This window comes from Lissotriton vulgaris, chromosome 8 (genome assembly GCF_964263255.1).
Source record: "Lissotriton vulgaris chromosome 8, aLisVul1.2, whole genome shotgun sequence".
In the NCBI taxonomy this organism is placed as follows: domain Eukaryota; kingdom Metazoa; phylum Chordata; class Amphibia; order Caudata; family Salamandridae; genus Lissotriton; species Lissotriton vulgaris.
Window position 1 is genome coordinate 342547271 of NC_141696.1, and position 17754 is coordinate 342565024.

General features: G+C 42.4%; 1 protein-coding gene across 1 annotated transcript in view; it reads left to right on the forward strand.

Moving 5' to 3' along the window:
• EFHC2 (EF-hand domain containing 2) overlaps positions 1-17197 on the forward strand; it is a 413024-nt gene extending 395827 nt beyond the window's left edge. The window contains exons 14-15 of the mRNA XM_086934106.1: positions 2243-2348; positions 16993-17197. Coding sequence (XP_086790232.1) covers positions 2243-2348; positions 16993-17091 — 205 coding nt within the window. The 3' untranslated portion in view covers positions 17092-17197. The remainder of the gene's footprint in view (positions 1-2242; positions 2349-16992) is intronic.
• Positions 17198-17754: the final 557 nt, after the last annotated feature.

The following is a 17754-nucleotide window of genomic DNA, read 5'->3' on the forward strand; positions in this document are numbered from 1 at the left end:
GCTTGCAAGTGACCCCAAGCTCCCACATCTCCTCCTTTATTATTTGTCCTCTTTTTATGCCTGGTTGGTCGAGGCATTATATTATGATCATGACTGAGGTTACGTGTTGGTAGGTGAGTCGCATGACTGAGAGGGCACACGATCTAAGAATACAGGAGTAGCTATTGTGAGAAACTGGAGTATTATACTTAATCGTATCTTCAGCCCGGGCACTGGGAGACTGCCAAGGAAGAATTGTAATTAGGAGCTGGAAGCAAGATGTTTGGAATATAATGGCCAGCAATGTAATGGCTGCAATAATCCAAAGAGGTAATATCTTCTGGGAGAAACCAATGCATAGGGTTGGCTTTTACCTGGTACAGATATACCTTCACAGTTCTGCAGGTCAGAATGGGGGATAATGCTCTAATGATATAGATTTTCTCTAGTTTGAAGCTTCAAATCTCGGAACCCTGTGCTTTTCCCCTGCACACATGACTACAGATTATAGCTGCCGAAATTTGTATAGGGGAAAACATAATTTCTGTAGGATTTGCTCACCTTTTGGAATCCCTATTGCACCAAAATCAGTCTCACAGAAGCCAATGCATTTAGAGCGTTTGTTCCTGCCTCAATTCAGTGGCTTGGGTCTGACTGTGTGAGCACGGATTCCTATTGGAGGAGGGATTATCCTTGTCAAAAAAGCTTAGTAAATTGCAAGAAGCAATCCAACAGGCTACGCATGCTAATTGGCCTCTGTGCCTGAGAGATCACCACAATCCTATAAGTTGAAAATTACCTCCCACCTTTGTATCTATCAAGAAGAGCACCATCTTCAATAGTCAATCCCTACAAAAATAGTCATCTCAATGAGTTTGCTTCTGCAAATTTTGCACTGTTTGCTCAGGAAATTTTAATTAAAAAGAAACACCAGTGCTTAGTTTGGGCCAGTGATTGCAGGTGGTGGACACCAGCACACTTTTGGGAACGGAGACTTGTCAGACTTTGACAACAATCGAGATAAAGGCAGAAGAGGGAGAAGATATGAGAAAGAAAAACAGGAAGAGAAGTAGAAAGGAAAAATGAAAAAGAATCTGAAGGAGCGAGATAAAGAAGTAGGATGAGTATGGTGGTGGAAGAAAGAGATATGAGATAGAACCAAAACTAGGCTTGGTAGCAGGGCCGGACTGAAAGCAATAATCAGCTCCAGTCACACATTTGAAACCAGCCCCACAATGAATGAGGCTGTGACTAGAATGGACCCATGGGGGAATTGTTAGTTCATGGCAGCCCATCCCACTCTTAAAAGCAGCCCCTGGCATCTAGCCCACTGTGAGAATGCCAAAGAGACAGAATGACCAGTCTGGGCCTTGTAGGCAGGCCGCCATGGGATTTGCCGATTTTGCCATTCCTCACCACTGGTGAAGGGCACTAGGAAAAATTGTGCAAACTAGCACTTTTTTTTTCTTTTAACTAACAATCTCTCCTGCCAGGACACTTTGTTGCCATTTTTCGAGACATCAATCCGAGATTTAAAAAATGGGAACCATTTATGCATTTATATACATTTGCAGCTGATTGCTTTCTCGTATATTAATCTGGGACATTGGCTAGTTACTTTTGAATAAAACAAGCCTTTCTGGATTGCATATTGGTTGGAGGGCTGCGTGCTGCGGGGCTTGTCTTTTAGGCCTGTTGACTTGGCAATCTGAGCGAGTAGACAGCGTCAGTTCAAATAAGGCCCAAGAGGCACTGGTTCTCAAAAAGACTAGAAATACCAGCAGTGACATTTATGATTGTTTTGGCGTCCAGAAAACCCTCAGTCGTTCTTCATTGAAATCTGCAACTTTAGTTGTTTTCCTTACAGCTTTAAGAACTATGATTGCCAAAAAACATCTCATCGGGTTTGGAGAAAAGTGTATTCGGCCTTTCATTTCTTTAGCTTTTTTTACTGTCGCACTATCACTTCATTTGTAAGCACTTGAAATATGGGTGAGGTTGGGACAATGAGGTGTACATTTAGAAGTGTATTTAGGGTGGGGAAAGCGCTGCAGTTGTTTGACTTGGTGGCTCTATGTTTGAATCCTTTATTGTCACTTAAAACAGCGGAAAAAACGTGTCTCTTTGTACCTGCAACACTACTGACAGCTTTAGAGTACATACTCTGCAAATAAACACCGTCAGAAGCAATGCATAATTTGTGAGTTATATCAGCAAGTGGTGCTAAATAAGACATGCCAATTCCTCGACTTCTGTTTTGTAGATTTGAAGATGAGCACGGAAAAATATGTTACCAAAAACTGACCACAGGCCTGAACTGGAGAGAGAAGTCAGCTGATGTTTGTCAGATTCGGGAGCCCCCGCCACAGGTATGTTATCTTATTCAAAGCAGCAGTTGATGGTCAGCAAAATATTGTACTGCTAATTTAACGTAGAGTGCGATTATTTGAATACATTATATTGGACCTATAAAGTTAAGTTAAGTTGAGTTAAGTGCTCCAACACCAAGCAATGTTTTTTTTAAACCTTCAAAGGGTGGTGTTCCACAGAAGGTTGTATTGTCTAAGGGACTTATTAAGACTTTAGTGGTGTGGAGCGGGCCGCCATGCTACCGCCCACTCCTATACCGTCAAAGTCCAAAACAGACCGCCCGCCAGATTGCAACTTTTTAAGTCATGAGTGGTCAGTTCTTTAGCATTTCCACACCAGTGCCTTTAAATGAGGCACCGCTATAAGAACATCAAAGCATGTTTCTGCACAGACCGAAATGCACAATGTTTTGCATTTCGTTCAGTGCAGGAACATGGGGTTGCATGCAGGCAGGGTGACACACCATGTGTCCCCCTGTATGCACCCCATGGCGCAGAGGCACCAGGGGGCCATGTATGGTCACAATTGCTTGGCAGGGCTGCTGTGTCCCCACCAAGCGTATTACAAGTTTTCTCACACCATACTTTTCATGGCAGAGCAAACGCCATGAAAAGTGTGGCATGAGGAAACAAAAGGGGCCCTACAGGTCCCCCTGATGCCTCTGCACTGGGCCACAGCTAAGGATCAGATCCCTAGCAGTTGGGGTGGTCCCAGGGTGGCCCAACCGCCCTGATCATAATAGGCAAGTCTGACGGTCCTTGGACTGCCAGCCTCGTAATAAGCCCCTTCATGTCATTGAACATCCTACGGCCGATACGCCCAAAAAATTGTAAATTTGCGCCCACAGGTTTATGAACTCACGTAGGTGGAGATTTCCCAAATGTTTGTATATTCACAGAGGATTCCAAGCGTTTGCAAGAAAACAGCTCCACTCCTGCTAAACCTTTGTAAAATTCTGATAAACCACCATGTGGGCAATTAATATATATGTGCTTCATAGATTTTGAAATTGACTTCAAAGGCACTATATCGTGATACAATGCTGTAAGTCAGTTTGCCTGACACTGCCTCTCTAGGTAACAAAATAAGTACACAGAAGGGCTTAAAACAGGTGTGCGTGTTGGCTCCCCTCTTGTTTAATCTTTATGTAGTGTACATTAGGATCTAGCCTTCCATCCAAAAGCAGGAGGCCAAATTGGGTCCTCTTTAAAATATGGCGAGGATATGGGGTTGCAAGATAATCCAATTCAAGTTTGTTGTTTCAGCTAAAGGGCATCCAATTATTGTATTAAATATAAATATATATAAATATAATCAGGCCCGGACTGGCCGTTGAGGGCACCGGGCAATCCCCCGGTGGGCCGCATGGTTGGGGGCCGGTTTTGGGCCCCTGGGGGCCGTTTTTGTTACAGGGCCGTTATGCTGCAAAAACGGCCCTGTAACAAAAACGGCCGAAAACCGGCCCTGTCACATACCACAGTCGCACCTCTCCCCCCTCCCCTCTCCTCCCGGAGGGGGGGAGGGGGCCGGCCGAGCACTTTGCCAGGGCCGGTTCTGGTTCCCAGTCCGGCCCTGAATATAATGCATGGTAGTATACCAGAAAATACATAAATCACATTAAAACTCGACAAACGAGCTCATAGAAATCTTAAAGATCCAGTTGAGGTGCTTTTAAATTCCTTTCTCCTATACTTTCATGAAAATGCAACATAAGCCATTCATTGTAAAAAAAATGGTTGGCGGGCAGTCCAGTAGCACAGTGCCATTAATTCCTGGATAGACTTAGGCCCCAAATTCCTTAACATGCGCTTTTGTGGGGATAATTCCCTGGCAGTAAATACTATTAAATCAAATGTGATTGAGTCTGGCAGAAAGATACTCAAGAAAGGAAATTGTCCATGAATGGTCAGGAAATTGAGAGGGCACAAACATAGAAGTACCTAGGGATATGGTTCAATAATAGGGTAATAATTTAGTCCATCTGGCAGCTGAAATGTATTCCCAGTAGCCTTACTTTTAAGATTCTGTCTCTAGCAAAAGATCTTTTTGGGCCCTGTGAGAAACTTTTTTTTTGGACTTAAAGTAAAATTCATGGCTACTCCTGTTTTTTTTGTATTGTTGGGAAGGACGTCAACGTGTTTGGAAGTTGCTCAATTGAACCGGTTTAGACCACTATGCTAGCTACCAAGCTCGACAGCCAAGGCTGACATTCGCATACAATTCTGTTTAGAAAAGGAATTTATTGGGATATCGTTTATTTATTTGCATAGTTAATTAAAACCGTTGCAATACAAAAATAACTTCATTTAAAATCAAATATACGTAAAAAAACTCCATACTTCATATATCTTGCGTTTATAATTCTTTCCAAAATATGTTCTCTAATCAAACACGTGAAGAGACACGTTTCCTAGCCACATTAATTTTGACATTGGGCATATCTTTTATAGATTAGGGTACTTAATGCCAGTCCATACTTTTCTTCACTGATTGTACCAGAGTTCTATAAAGTGCAAAGAAATGCTTTAGGCTTGAGTAAAGTGCATTAGTGCCAAACAGGGAGCATCCTCTTCAAGACTTCATGTTTAGGGTTGCAACTGTTTATAACCAACTGAAATCATTGTCAGCTATTGTACTGGCAGTTCCTTTTGGCATAACCTCAGGAACTTTACTAGCCAACAGCTCTGTTGTAGTTCATTAGGAGCAAACAATACTTAATTCCAGTACTTACTTCCCTTCCCTAGTTATCCTCATGTTCAGTTAGAAGTACTTTAAACTTAAAAAAAAGTGCTGTAGTGCCAGGAAAAGAAGGTATATGAAAAGGACCTCTTCAAGCCTCCTTGTAATCTTGCATGTGTTCCATATGACTATGTTGTTTAATAACTACGTTGCTGGCATTTTCTTTTCGCATAGCCTCAGGAACTTTACTAAGCAGCAGTTAAATTGTGGGTCGTTAGATGCAAAACATGCCAGCACTGCTTGTCTCCTGGTGCATACCCCTCGCTGATTAAATTGACGTTTCAACAGTTGTTTCTGTTCTTGTAAAAGTTCTTTACAAGAACATAGTAGATGCAGCAGATCTTCTGGCGCTGAGCCACATAAGCGGCACGTGGAACCCGCTTTCTCCTTTTGCCAGGGTGGAAGATGCTGTATGTGGGGTATCAGACCAAGTCTATACTTCAAGAAACTGATTTTTATGGTTTTAGCATAGCCCAGGTTAAAGTAATTTTGAGCAGCTGGCTCCGTATTGGTATTCAGAGTCATCCATCAGTGAGCCCTTTCCGAGAGAGATGCCTTGTTCTGCACCCATGAGAGATGTTTGACTGTCTTCCAAATCAGTTTATTTAACGTGGTGGTGGTTCTAGGTGTTTCCCAAAGCTGATTCAGCTCCATATTATGTAAGCTGCTTTTAAGATAATTCGCAGCAGGTAAAGCGGTATGTTGTTGTAGCTCCTTCCATAGCTGTTCATTTAGAGTTCCCTTAGGGGATTTTCACACTTTGTCCCAGGTGTTGATGTGTGCCCTTTGTCTTGCAAGAGATTGTTCCTGTATACCAAACTCAAGTCTGATTTGCCCGGGCTAGGTATATTTGGGAAGCCCGAAAATGACCCTATATGAAGTTGTTATTGTAGTGTCAAGTATTTTAGCATCCCTTCGTTTCCGTGCCTCACTGCCCTAGGTAATTGTTGGCAGTAGCTTAGCACAGACCACCTGTACCAAGGGCAGAATTGATGGCACGTTTAATTTGGTGTTCAATGTTTTTAGAGAAGTTGCCAGGGCAAGACCTTCATGTCTGATGCTGTGTTTCTGTGCCAAAAATCGGCCAGCTTTGTTTAGCTTCACACCAAGATATTTGTATTCTAACGCGTCCTCAATTCAGGTCCCTCCACAGAACCAAGCTGCTGATTTTTTCCTTTTTTTGCAGACCGTCATGGTTCTTGTTTTGTCCAGATTTATCATTAAACCATTTGCTTTAGAAAAGTCCTGTGTAGCATTTGAAAAGAGTTGTAAGCCTACTTGCGTTAGCTGATCAGGACTATGTCCTCCTCATATAGGAGACATGGGTGTAATATGTCTCCTAATTTTGGGGCGTGTGAGTTACAAGTATTTATTAGTGGGATGCAGTCAGCTATAAATAAGTTAAAAAGTGTAGGTGCTAAAACACATCCTTGTTTAAGCCCTTTTTCCGTTGGTATACTTCTCGACAGGAGTGACCCATCGCCCAGCTTTATCTGAACCTATGTATCAGTGTGCAGATTTATCAGCTAGTTTAATAGGGGCTGTGGCAGCCCCCAACTGTGCAATTTGGAACATAGGCTGTTGCGATTAACATGGTGGAACACTGCCTTATAATCTATAAAATATAGGTAAAGGGGCATCTTTACAGATTCGGCCTTACCTAAAAACATTGCCATGGTCAGTATATTTGTGATTGTCACAACTGATTTTGCAAATCCATTCTGATTTAATGGAACTGCAGATTTCTCTGTAGCCCATGCCTGAAGCTCCTCTTGTAATATTCCAGCCAATAATTTTGCCTCATTGTCCATTAGGGCCACTAGCCGATAGTTTTGTGGTATTGACTTTTCACCTGACTTGTAAATTGGTGAGATAACTGATCCACTCCAAGAGCACGGCAGAGTGTTCGACATCCTTATTTCTCCGAAGAGTGGTTCCAGCGCTTCTGCCCAAAAATTGTCTCTTGTTTATAAAGTACCAGTGGTATTCCATTTGGGCTGGGAGCCCCTTCCCTCCTTCCCTTACCTATTTGCCGTTTGATGATACTAATTTGGCTCATTGACGGTTCCTCTGTTAATAAGTCTCCTTTTAATTTCAAGTACGGTATGGTTACTTGCAGCCCAGGCCTTAGTGGTTTTTTGGCCTTCTGATACATTCTGAGATTCTTGACCCTACACCTTGAGCTCAGCATCTTGGTGGAAATGGGACTTAAGGTAATTTACCCATGCTTCCTCTGAAATGTACGAAGAGATTCCATCGTGGGCAGGGCGAGTGAATTGATTTATGGTGCTCCAGAAGCTGGTACTGTTATTTTGTTTAATGTCAGCATGTAATTTTGCCCAGAGGTCATTCTCCACATTTCTATATGTGTCCCTGTTTTGCTTTTCCAATAGTGCATTTTGCTTTCATAGTACAAAAGGAATCGTTAGCTCACGATGCATGATTTCTGCATTTGTGGCACCGCTGAAGCCTACCAGAACCAGGCTCTACGAAGAGGATGCCTGGGCAGGAGCTTCAAAATGTGTGCATGAAAAACAGACTGTATGGTTCATACATTAGTCCCATTACTCCACTGTTTGAGAGCTCTAAGATGAGGCAGCTCTGCAGTAATTTTCAAAAATATGTTAAATAAACATTTACACCAAAACCATTGGGAGCCTGTCATTTGGATTGTGAAAATAGAAATCCTGCACGTTAATCGTTATAGTTATATAACCCTCTTTTTTTTACCATATATATCTATACTAATATAATAAAGAGAGAGCCCAAACCTTTGAGGCGGGTAATCTCAGGAACCACAGCACCAATCACAACACCCAATACAGTGTTGGAAAGGGCAGTTGCAGCAGAAGGACATAGGCTATACAGACGCCCACCATATACATTTAAAAGGTAAAAGAACTGTGCCAGCAAAGTAGTCCCTTGTGGGCATGTCTGCGTTGTGCTGTGGGTGTGTGCTGGGGCGTGACAAACGCTGGTTGGCGTGCAGTACGTTCCGCCCTTCATGCCATGTCTTATATTGTGTGCTTTGGGCGTGTGCTGGGGGCATGGGAATGTGCGGGGCACAGGATTACGGAAAAAAAGCGAGCGTTGTGCCCAATATTTCATTGTTTTTCTTCCCAGGTTCTGTACATTCTAGCTCCGGGTGTGCCTGCCCCGCGCTCCCAGTGACGTGCACCTGCTTTACTGTACGGAGGTCAGGCATGGCGCTATTCCCAAGGGCCGGAAGTAGCGCAAACAGGGGCCATTGTGCAGGAAATGTAATCTCGCCTTAACTTCCGGTGACGCCTGAAGCGCACACTGGAGATTTTCCACTTCTGTTGCCCACAGGCCTCGCGCCACGCACATGTGGACACAAGGCCCGCCTCCACGGAAATAGCAAGAAAGGGACTATCCCCCCCCCCCCCCGGGAATATGTGATGATATTCCGCAAACCAACATCCCGCATACCATCACTCCGCAATTTTTATAACACAGGACTATTACTCCCCAAAGACATCATTTCTAAAACTTTTACAACGCATATGACTTTATCACGCATGCCATTATAACGCAAATGCTTGTGTGGTAAAGCCATATACATTGTAAAAGTACATTATTAAAACATCAAATATATGTTTGTATATATGTGTATTTAAATATATATATATATATATATATACATACAATTTTTTACATTTAATTACAACATTTATTCTTTTACATTGCAATATGTTTTTATTTATTATTTTATTTTATTACCCTTTACACCCTAAAAACTAATCCCACCCTTTAAATGCACCTGCACCCCATAATGATAACCCACCCTTACTCCTTAAAATACCCCAACACCCTTAAACACTAACTCATCTTAACCCTATAAATATACCCTGTACCCCAAAACCCAAACCTATCCCTAAACCCTAAAAATACCCCTGTACCCCAAAACCCAAACCTAGCCCTGAACCCTATAAATACCTCTGTACCTCAAAACCCAAACCTACCCCTGAACCCTAAAAATACCACTGTACCCCAAACCTAGCCCTGAACCCTAAAAATACCCCTGTACCCCAAAACCCAAACCTACCCCTGAACCCTAAAAATACCCCTGTACCCCAAAACCCAAACCTAGCCCTGAACCCTAAAAATAACCGTGTACCCCAAAACCCAAACCTACCCCTGAACCCTAAAATACCCCTGTACCCCAAGCCTAGCCCTGAACCCTAAAAATACCCCTGTACCCCAAAACCCAAACCTATCCCTGAACCCTTAAAATACCCCTGTACCCCAAACCTACCCCTGAAACCTAAAATTACCCCTATACCCCAAAACCCAAACCTAGCCCTGAACCCTAAAAATACCCCTGTACCCCAAAACCCATAGCTACCCCTCAACCCTAAAACTACCCCTGTACCCCATAACCCTAAACTATATCTGAACCCTTAAAATACCCAAACACTCCAAAACATATACCTCAGTACCCCAAAACATATACCCCTATACCCATACCTACCATATCCAAACATTAAAAAAAAACATTATTTTACCATTCATGCATTTACAACGAATTTCGTTGTAAATGTATGCATGGTAAAAGCATATAAAATGTAATGCCATGCGTTATAATGGCATTGTGGAGTCATGGTACTTTCATAATGAAAGTATGTGGAGTGATGGTATGCGGAAAGAAAGTTGTTGAATAATGGGTGTTTACCCTCCCCGGTAAGTACATTAGTGGCACGGCGGCCCACATCTCCAGCAACATACTCATATTTTTTCACCACCCATTTGAAAAATGCACAGGTCTCTCTCATTGATGGCCAGCACCGACATACACTTTTAGACACACCTCCCGCCAAAAGTTCTAGAATTGCAAACTTTAGAGCTGGGGAGCTACGTTCGAATCTCAGCATCAGCTCAACATCCTGTGATTCCAGGCAAATCGCGTTTTCTCCCCGTGCCTACCACAAATGAATGTGTTCTTCTGTAATGGAAATTGTGCTCATGCCATGTTGTCGAGTTCACGCTATATAATATTGCAAGGAAAAATAAAGTAGGGAAACTCGAGTTCACACACTACTGAACGCGCACTCTTAAGTGCATCAGCAGTGCACTGTGAATCAGAGCGTTTCACAGGCCTGTCACAGATAAAAAATGCTATCAAAACGAAATCCTACAAAAACAATATACTACTGGCCGGCAGCAATTCATACCCGGACAACGTCGGGACGGGCTGCTAGTATATATATATATATATATTCACTGAAAAAACCATAGATTTCAGACATGTTATAGTTAGGAATTAGCATTTAAAAAACCTTTGAAATTCACGGAAAAAACCATAGGTTTCAGACACGTTATAGTTAGGAATTAACATTTAAAAAATCTTTAAAATTCACTGAAAAAACAATAGGTTTTAGGGGTGTTATAGTTAGTTGGACATTTCACTCATACAAAACCATGGAAATTCCCCTGTTACAGTTAGTTGTACTAACTATAACTCACGCTCCCGCAATCCACTGCTGATGATGTCACATATTACATCATTCATGACATGGTCAGTGACATCACTGATGACATCTCAAATGACATTACTGATGACATCATGGTGCTACTTGTTTAGATGTGTGTGTAGATGTAGGAATCACTGAGTGGGTTTTTAGAAACTTGTGTTGGTGTGTCAATGGTTTCAAATATGGTACTCCATATTTTATAATGAGTGTTGAAAGGTTATACTAGTGTATGATAGGATGTATCAGATTGTCACGTGGATGATGTCATCAGTGATGTCATTTGAGATGTCATCAGTGATGTCATCAGTGATGTCACTGACCATGTCATGAATGATGTAATATTTGACATCATCAGCAGTGGATTGCAGGCGCGCAAGTTATAGTTAGTACAACTAACAATAACGGGGGAATTTCAATGGTTTTGTACGAGTGAAATGTCCAACTAACTATAACACCCCTAAAACCCATGTTTTTTTCAGTGAATTTCTAAGGTTTTTTAAATGCTAATTCCTAACTATAACATGTCTGAAACCTATGGTTTTTTCAGTGAATTTCAAAGGTTTTTTAAATGCTAATTCCTAACTATAACATGTCTGAAACCTATGTTTTTTTCAGTGAATTTCAAAGGTTTTGTAAATGACAATTATTAAATGTAATAATTCCTATATTTATTCTTTTGATACTGATTTACAAATTTTTTTATAACTATTTATTTTTAGATATATTATTTTTCAAATTACCTTATAATTACATTACAAAATATACTTTCTAAAAATGAATTACTTTAGTTTAAATACTTTGCAAATAGGCAATAGAGTTTTAAGTACAGTAGTTACAGTTGTTGCAATGGGCAACACAATTTCAAACACAATGCAACATTGAGCTGAATGGGAATTTCTAGTTAAATGCAATTAGTTACTTTTCTAACCACAGGTCTGGACTCTGTTTTATGAAATCCTGAGTGCAGGCATACAAAGACATATAAGTAAATTCTTGACATGTGGAACACCTTATGTAGTTTATTGTCTTGTTTGCCCATGCACCCTACGATATGTCGGCAGCACAATCCATCCTGCCAAAATCAGAGTCCTAGAACATATGAGGGCGATAGCTAAAGGCGATGAGGCATATCCAGTCGCGAGACATTTTGATAAAGAACATCAACGGGATAGAGATGTTCTAGCCTATTTCTGTTTAGATCATGTTCGCGATAACCCCAGGGGTGGTGACAGGATTATTAAGGCTTAGGAGGTTAGAGTCGCGCTACATAATTGATCTGCGAACTATGACTCCTCATGGTCTTAACAGTAGTGAAGACCTGGCTATACATCTGGGTGAATAGTAGGAGTCTTTGCTATCTGAATTCGATGATCTCAAGTGTCTGGATCCTTTAATTGTTAATGATATTGATGATTTTAACTTTGTGATACTTACATCTTCTGTGTTTCTTCCTCTTGTTTATTTTGTATTTTCTGTTTCTTTTTTTTTCTTATCCCCTCTGAATTCTGGAATGTGTCCTAATCGAAATATTTGTGATGATTTGGATTTTGTTGAGAGGCTCTAAACATTCTGTATTCAACTTCGGATATATGCCCATCTAGGGCTTGATTGGTTTACATGAATTTAATAATGATTGCCCATATTGGGCTTGATTGATTTTCTAATTTAATTCTCGGATGAATTATGCATGCGATGGTTAATCAGTTAGTCATTTAAAGATGGCGCTGATTTAGAGGTACTATCAAGATGCATGTTAGTCCTCTTTTAATGTTCATGTCGGGGTGAAACGTTTAAATACTTTGAATGCAAGGCGCTTCGGTAAACATAGAGAAAGGTTTATTCCGAAACGCATCTGTTTGTTTGATACTTTGGGGGTCATTACGATGTCTGGTGGATTGCCTCCGCCAGGCTGGCGGTAGCCACCGCCGGCCTGGCGGAGGCAATCCGCCCGACATCTACACTAGTATTCCCCCTGCCATATTAGTATGGCAGGGGTACCTCGGCGGACGGAGAGACCGTCCGCCGCTTTTCCGCCCCGGTCGCCTTGCTGCGGGGGCGGAAAAGGAATAATATGGTGGCGGTGTCTATTAGACACCGCCAGCCATATTATGATGTGTGTCTTTAGGTGCCTTTCCGCGGCGGCAATGCCGCCACGGAAAGGCATGCAGTCTACACTCTGGGGGCCCCCAGAGTGAAGTATAGGTGGGGGGTGCACACGGGGGCTACAGGTACCCCCTCCATTTGCATTTACAAAGCGGCAGGCACCGTGCGGTGCCTGCTGCTTTGTAAATGCAAATGCTGAAATGCATTTTTAGCATTGTGGCGGGCGGTGCAGAGAGCACCACCTGCCACAATGCTAAAAATACAGGATGTGCCTGCCACTGTGGCGGGCACATCCTAATACTACCCACAGGACCCCCGCCCTTATGGCCGGCGGTCCCTATTACCACGAGGATGGCGGGCGGGCAAAGTCTGCCCGCCATCCTAATGACCCCCTATGTTGCTGAAATAAATTCATGGTGACAAGTCCCCGCGAGTGCAATTCTTTCCTGACGGAAGCCGTGGTGGAGAGAGAGTGGAGCTGCAATATTTATGCGGGAACACCCCCGCATGTATTCGCACCTGCCTTCGAGTGCCTCTCAAGTGTTGGTGCAAGCAAGAGCAGGATATATAGGTGGTTGCCAAGCCGCTGAGAGAAGCACCACCCCAGTAACGTGGGGGCCGCAGAGGAAACATCGAGCAGCCTCATGTTGTGGGACGTTGGACACTTGAAGTAAGGGAACCCCTGACGACTGAGGCCCATTGGGGGACTTTTAAACCAGCAGAATATTGTAACTCACTTTTGTGGGGATATACAATTCCTCCATGACTACGAGTACCATGAGGCAAATGCGCAGGCTTAACGAAGCGGCCAATAGGTGGCGCGCAATACAAGAAATCCTCTCTTGTCGTCACGGACTGTGCGTGTTCCTTCCCACCTCACAGCCTCTGAGGAAGTTTACGAAACGCGTCAGGCAGCGGTGGTTAGGCTGCTAAAGGTATCAGCAGTCCGGGGCTCCTGTGAAAAGTATTTGTGGGCTGCAGCTTGAGGCCAGTGTCCACGTTCGAGTGCCTCTCAAGTATTGGTGCAAGCAACAGCAGGATATATATATATATATATATATATATATATATATATATATATATATATATATATATATATATCAAAACAATACCTTTTCAGGCATAGAGCGAGGCATAAATTATGTGTCTTGAGTGATAAATGGCTCTTGTAATTTCACAGCTCGGCATGGATAGCACTGTGCTAGTCCTATGCTTAAAGACTTTGCTGTAGAAATGGCAAAAGACTTACAGCCTTATTCATGAAGGGGCCGTTTTGCGAGCCCCTAATAGCGAATCATAGCGATTCGCTATTAAGGACTCGCAAAACGGTAATCATGTAGGAATCGCATAATAAAATGCGATTCCTACTGATTCCTTATTTGCGATTAGCAAATTGCTAATCGCAAATAAGGAATAACTCGCCATTCATTCCTATAGGCCAAAAGGCCCATAGGAATGAATGGGGAGTATTCCTTATTTGCGATTAGCAATTAGCTAATCGCAAATAAGATTGCGATTTGAAGGGTGCCAGGGGTGTCCACAGGACACCCTGTAGCACCCCTCAAATGAAATTTCACACAGGTGTTGCACACACACATGTCCAAAGGACATGTGTGTGTGTAACATGCAACTCAGAAAAATGCATTTAAATGCATTTTTCTGAGTTATCGCAATTTACCGCGAGGTCTGACCTCGCCGTAAATTGCGGGAAGAAATTGCGAATTCGCAAATTTAAATTGGATGTTGAATTGCATTTAAGGAATCTCTAATAGAGATTCCTTAAATGTAATTCCTCGCACATTTGCGACATCGCAATTAGCGATTTTTGCATTTGGGATGCTGAATCCCAAATGCAAAAATCGCACTCGCAAAGGGCCGGATTCTCAGAATCCGGCCCTTTGCGAGCCGATTTAGCCTTCATGAATAAGGCTGTTTGTCCCTTTCTATCTCTGCGTGGATGGCACTGTGCTAATCCTATGCTTAAAGACTTTGATAGAAAAACTGACATTTGAGGTGAGCAGATCTAGAGTGTCGCCGGTGTTGAGAGTGCTCTAACAGGAGCTGCTTTCCACCTAAACTTGAGAACTACCCAGAGTTCTCTGCTTCTTTTTTTGCATAATTTATGAGTCCCTCTATGCCTGACAGGGTATTGTTTTGACTTATACTGGGTGCTCCCTTGTGTCTGGACAAAGCTTTAACTCACTGAAGAGCTCTAATTAAAGCGAAACACTGTGTCATGGGTTGCTTTTACTCATTTCAGGTTGGCTTGGTTGGTATTTTACCAATTCAAAGCTGTAAAAGCAGACATTTGAGGTGAGCAGATCTAGAGTTTTGCTAGTGTTGAGAGTGCTCTACCAGGAGCTGCTTTCCACCTAAACTTGAGAACTACTTAGAGTTCTGTGCTTCTTTTTTTGTGCAAACGTAATAAATCACGCACAACTAAGTATAATGAAACTGGCTTTTAACAGTGGCGGCCGGCACAGGTAAATACAGTGAGGCGGGTCGTGGGCAGTCCAGGGGGAGAAGTCGACAGACGACGGAATAGGTATAATTACATAAATAAATAATACCTATTCCATCATAATGTTTAAATATCAGTTGAGCAACCACAGACTCCATAGTCCTCTGCTGCATAAGCAAAGAAGCATTGTGAAACAGCCACTGGCTTCCATGGCTCACACTGGGTTACCGCTTCCAGGTTTTATCTTCCGAAAATCTTAATATTTGTGATGCATAGTTCTTTATTAGGTAAAAGTAGTTGGTAAACACATGCTTTGAGATGTCAGTGCTCAGTGTGGAAGCAGGAGCATAAGTAGGTTAAAATTAATATCACTAAATTCCATCCGGAACCACTCTTAAATATGAGTGCTGTGAGATTGGTATACATTTCACACACCAGCAAAGTTTCCCAATTTCATGCAGCCTCCTACATGATATCTATGGCTATCTTAAAACTACCCTTCCTTGTTCTACTAAACCTTCCACATATCTTACACAACGAACCTCTGTCATTGCAGGCACTGTAGTTCTGTTATCATGCGCTTAATCCAACATGGCAAAAAATAGTTCTTCTTTAGCATGGCAAGCAATAGTCTGACAAGACTCTACATCGTGCCTGTCTGCATTTATTAGTTGGAAGGAACCTCTACTACCCAGCATGTAAAGCTGATCATTCAGCGTCACACCAAGCATGTGCCTTTTTCTGGGGCTGTATTACACATTATCACTGTTTGCGCCCCATTATGGTGTACGCGCCGCCCCCGGGGCAGCTGCAAACTCGCGCTGGCTTGGGGGCAGCACATTCATGTTAAAAAAACACGGAGCACACACTCTGTGTTTTCACAGTGCATGCGGCACCTGCCTGCACTTTGAAAGGGGTTTAGAGATCTCCTTGCAGGCGAGTGCAGTCAGTGACTGCCCCGCCTGCAAGGGGATGTCTGGGGGGTCCAGGGGTCCCCCTTTACCCCCTTCAGAGGGGTGCTGTCATTAGGTGCACTGACAGTGCGCCATCTTTTAAATGGAGCACAGTCAATGCGCCTCCTGCCATATTCTTTGACTCGGCGCCCATGTCTGTAATATGGCGTGAGTCAAAGGAATTCCTTCATTTGCATAGGACACGCCCCTATGCAAATGAGGGAACGCCCTCTGTTGATAGCGCTGGTGCTTAAGTGTGCAAGCGCTATTGGCATTATAGAAGGGGACACACAAGCGTCTGCGTCCTCTTCTATAATACCAACGTGTCCAGGGGCACCATCTGTTATAAGGCACCTGGTGTCTGCCTTTCAAACCTAGGTGGGACTTACTGGTAAATTTACAAATGTAAGACATAGTTACCCGTCAGAAAAAACTTTGTGAATCATGTGGGTGAGCAAGAATGTCTTACTTCTGCAAGGTCAGGAGGAAGTCTCACTGAAGCCTGGAGCACCATAGATTTACTCACAGAAAGTGCTTTGTGAATCAGTCCTAGAAATTCAGGTGTGATTCACACGTAATTCAGGAGTGAAACTCTGCCCCTCACAGAAAAAGCTTTGGAAATTAGGACAATAGACACTCCGCATGGCAAGGACAGAATTATTAGGAAGGAAAGTAGCCTTAGTGACAGTAAGATAAATACAGATACATTTTCACTAAAATGTGTACCTCAGCATATCACAAACCAATTTGATCAGAATAATTGTATAATTATCAATTGCTATGCACAGCCATGCTGGGAAATGAAATAGTCAAACAGGGCCAACACTTCTGAAAAATTCAATTTAATTTTCTTTCCAAAATGTGGTTTTAAGTTTATCTTATTTTTCGTTTTCAGCCTGAAGCGGAGTACTGCGGCCAGCCAACATCCCATGCTGTGAAATGCATCTGCTACATACCCCTATTGGAAGATCTTTTCGGCCTTCAAGAGAAGTGAAAGTCTTGATGAACGATGACTGCCCTTTCGTATTCGAAATGCTCAGAAATAAAGCTATTGTAATTGAACGCAGGCCTATATTGGGAAATAAAACAGCACAAACACATTTATATTGTGTTCATTAAATTGAATAAAAAATAATAGACATTCAAAGCTAAGTGTTTCTAACACCTTGGAACACAGACCTATGAATTTCTTCCGGTCCATTAGTGCAGTGACCACTGGAGCAGAGGAGCACGAGGGATTAAAGGCAGCCTATGTGTTCCAGATAATTGTACTCTTATTCTTAGATGCATTTTCCTTGCAGACTACTTTTTTAAATGTTATTGTATTAGGTTGCAACACTCCTGCAACAGAAATGTTGTTTGGAGACCACAATGAGAAAATGCATTCCCTAACAGTGTTTCTGCTAGCAGGTTGTATATTAAAAAGCTTTTTAACACCTGCCAAATTGGGTGGAAAATGTAGTGATTTGACTGAGGAAAAGGCTCTCATTTAGGCAAAGACAAAAAGATGAACATTAAATTCAAGTGCAGGAAATCCACTCCACCACCTGTTACCTTTCCACAAAGAAGAGCCACAGGACAATTTTGGTCTTCGACATTCACCAAATGAAAACGGTAAGGAGGGCTTGAGTTGTGAGCTATAAAATAGACATATTAT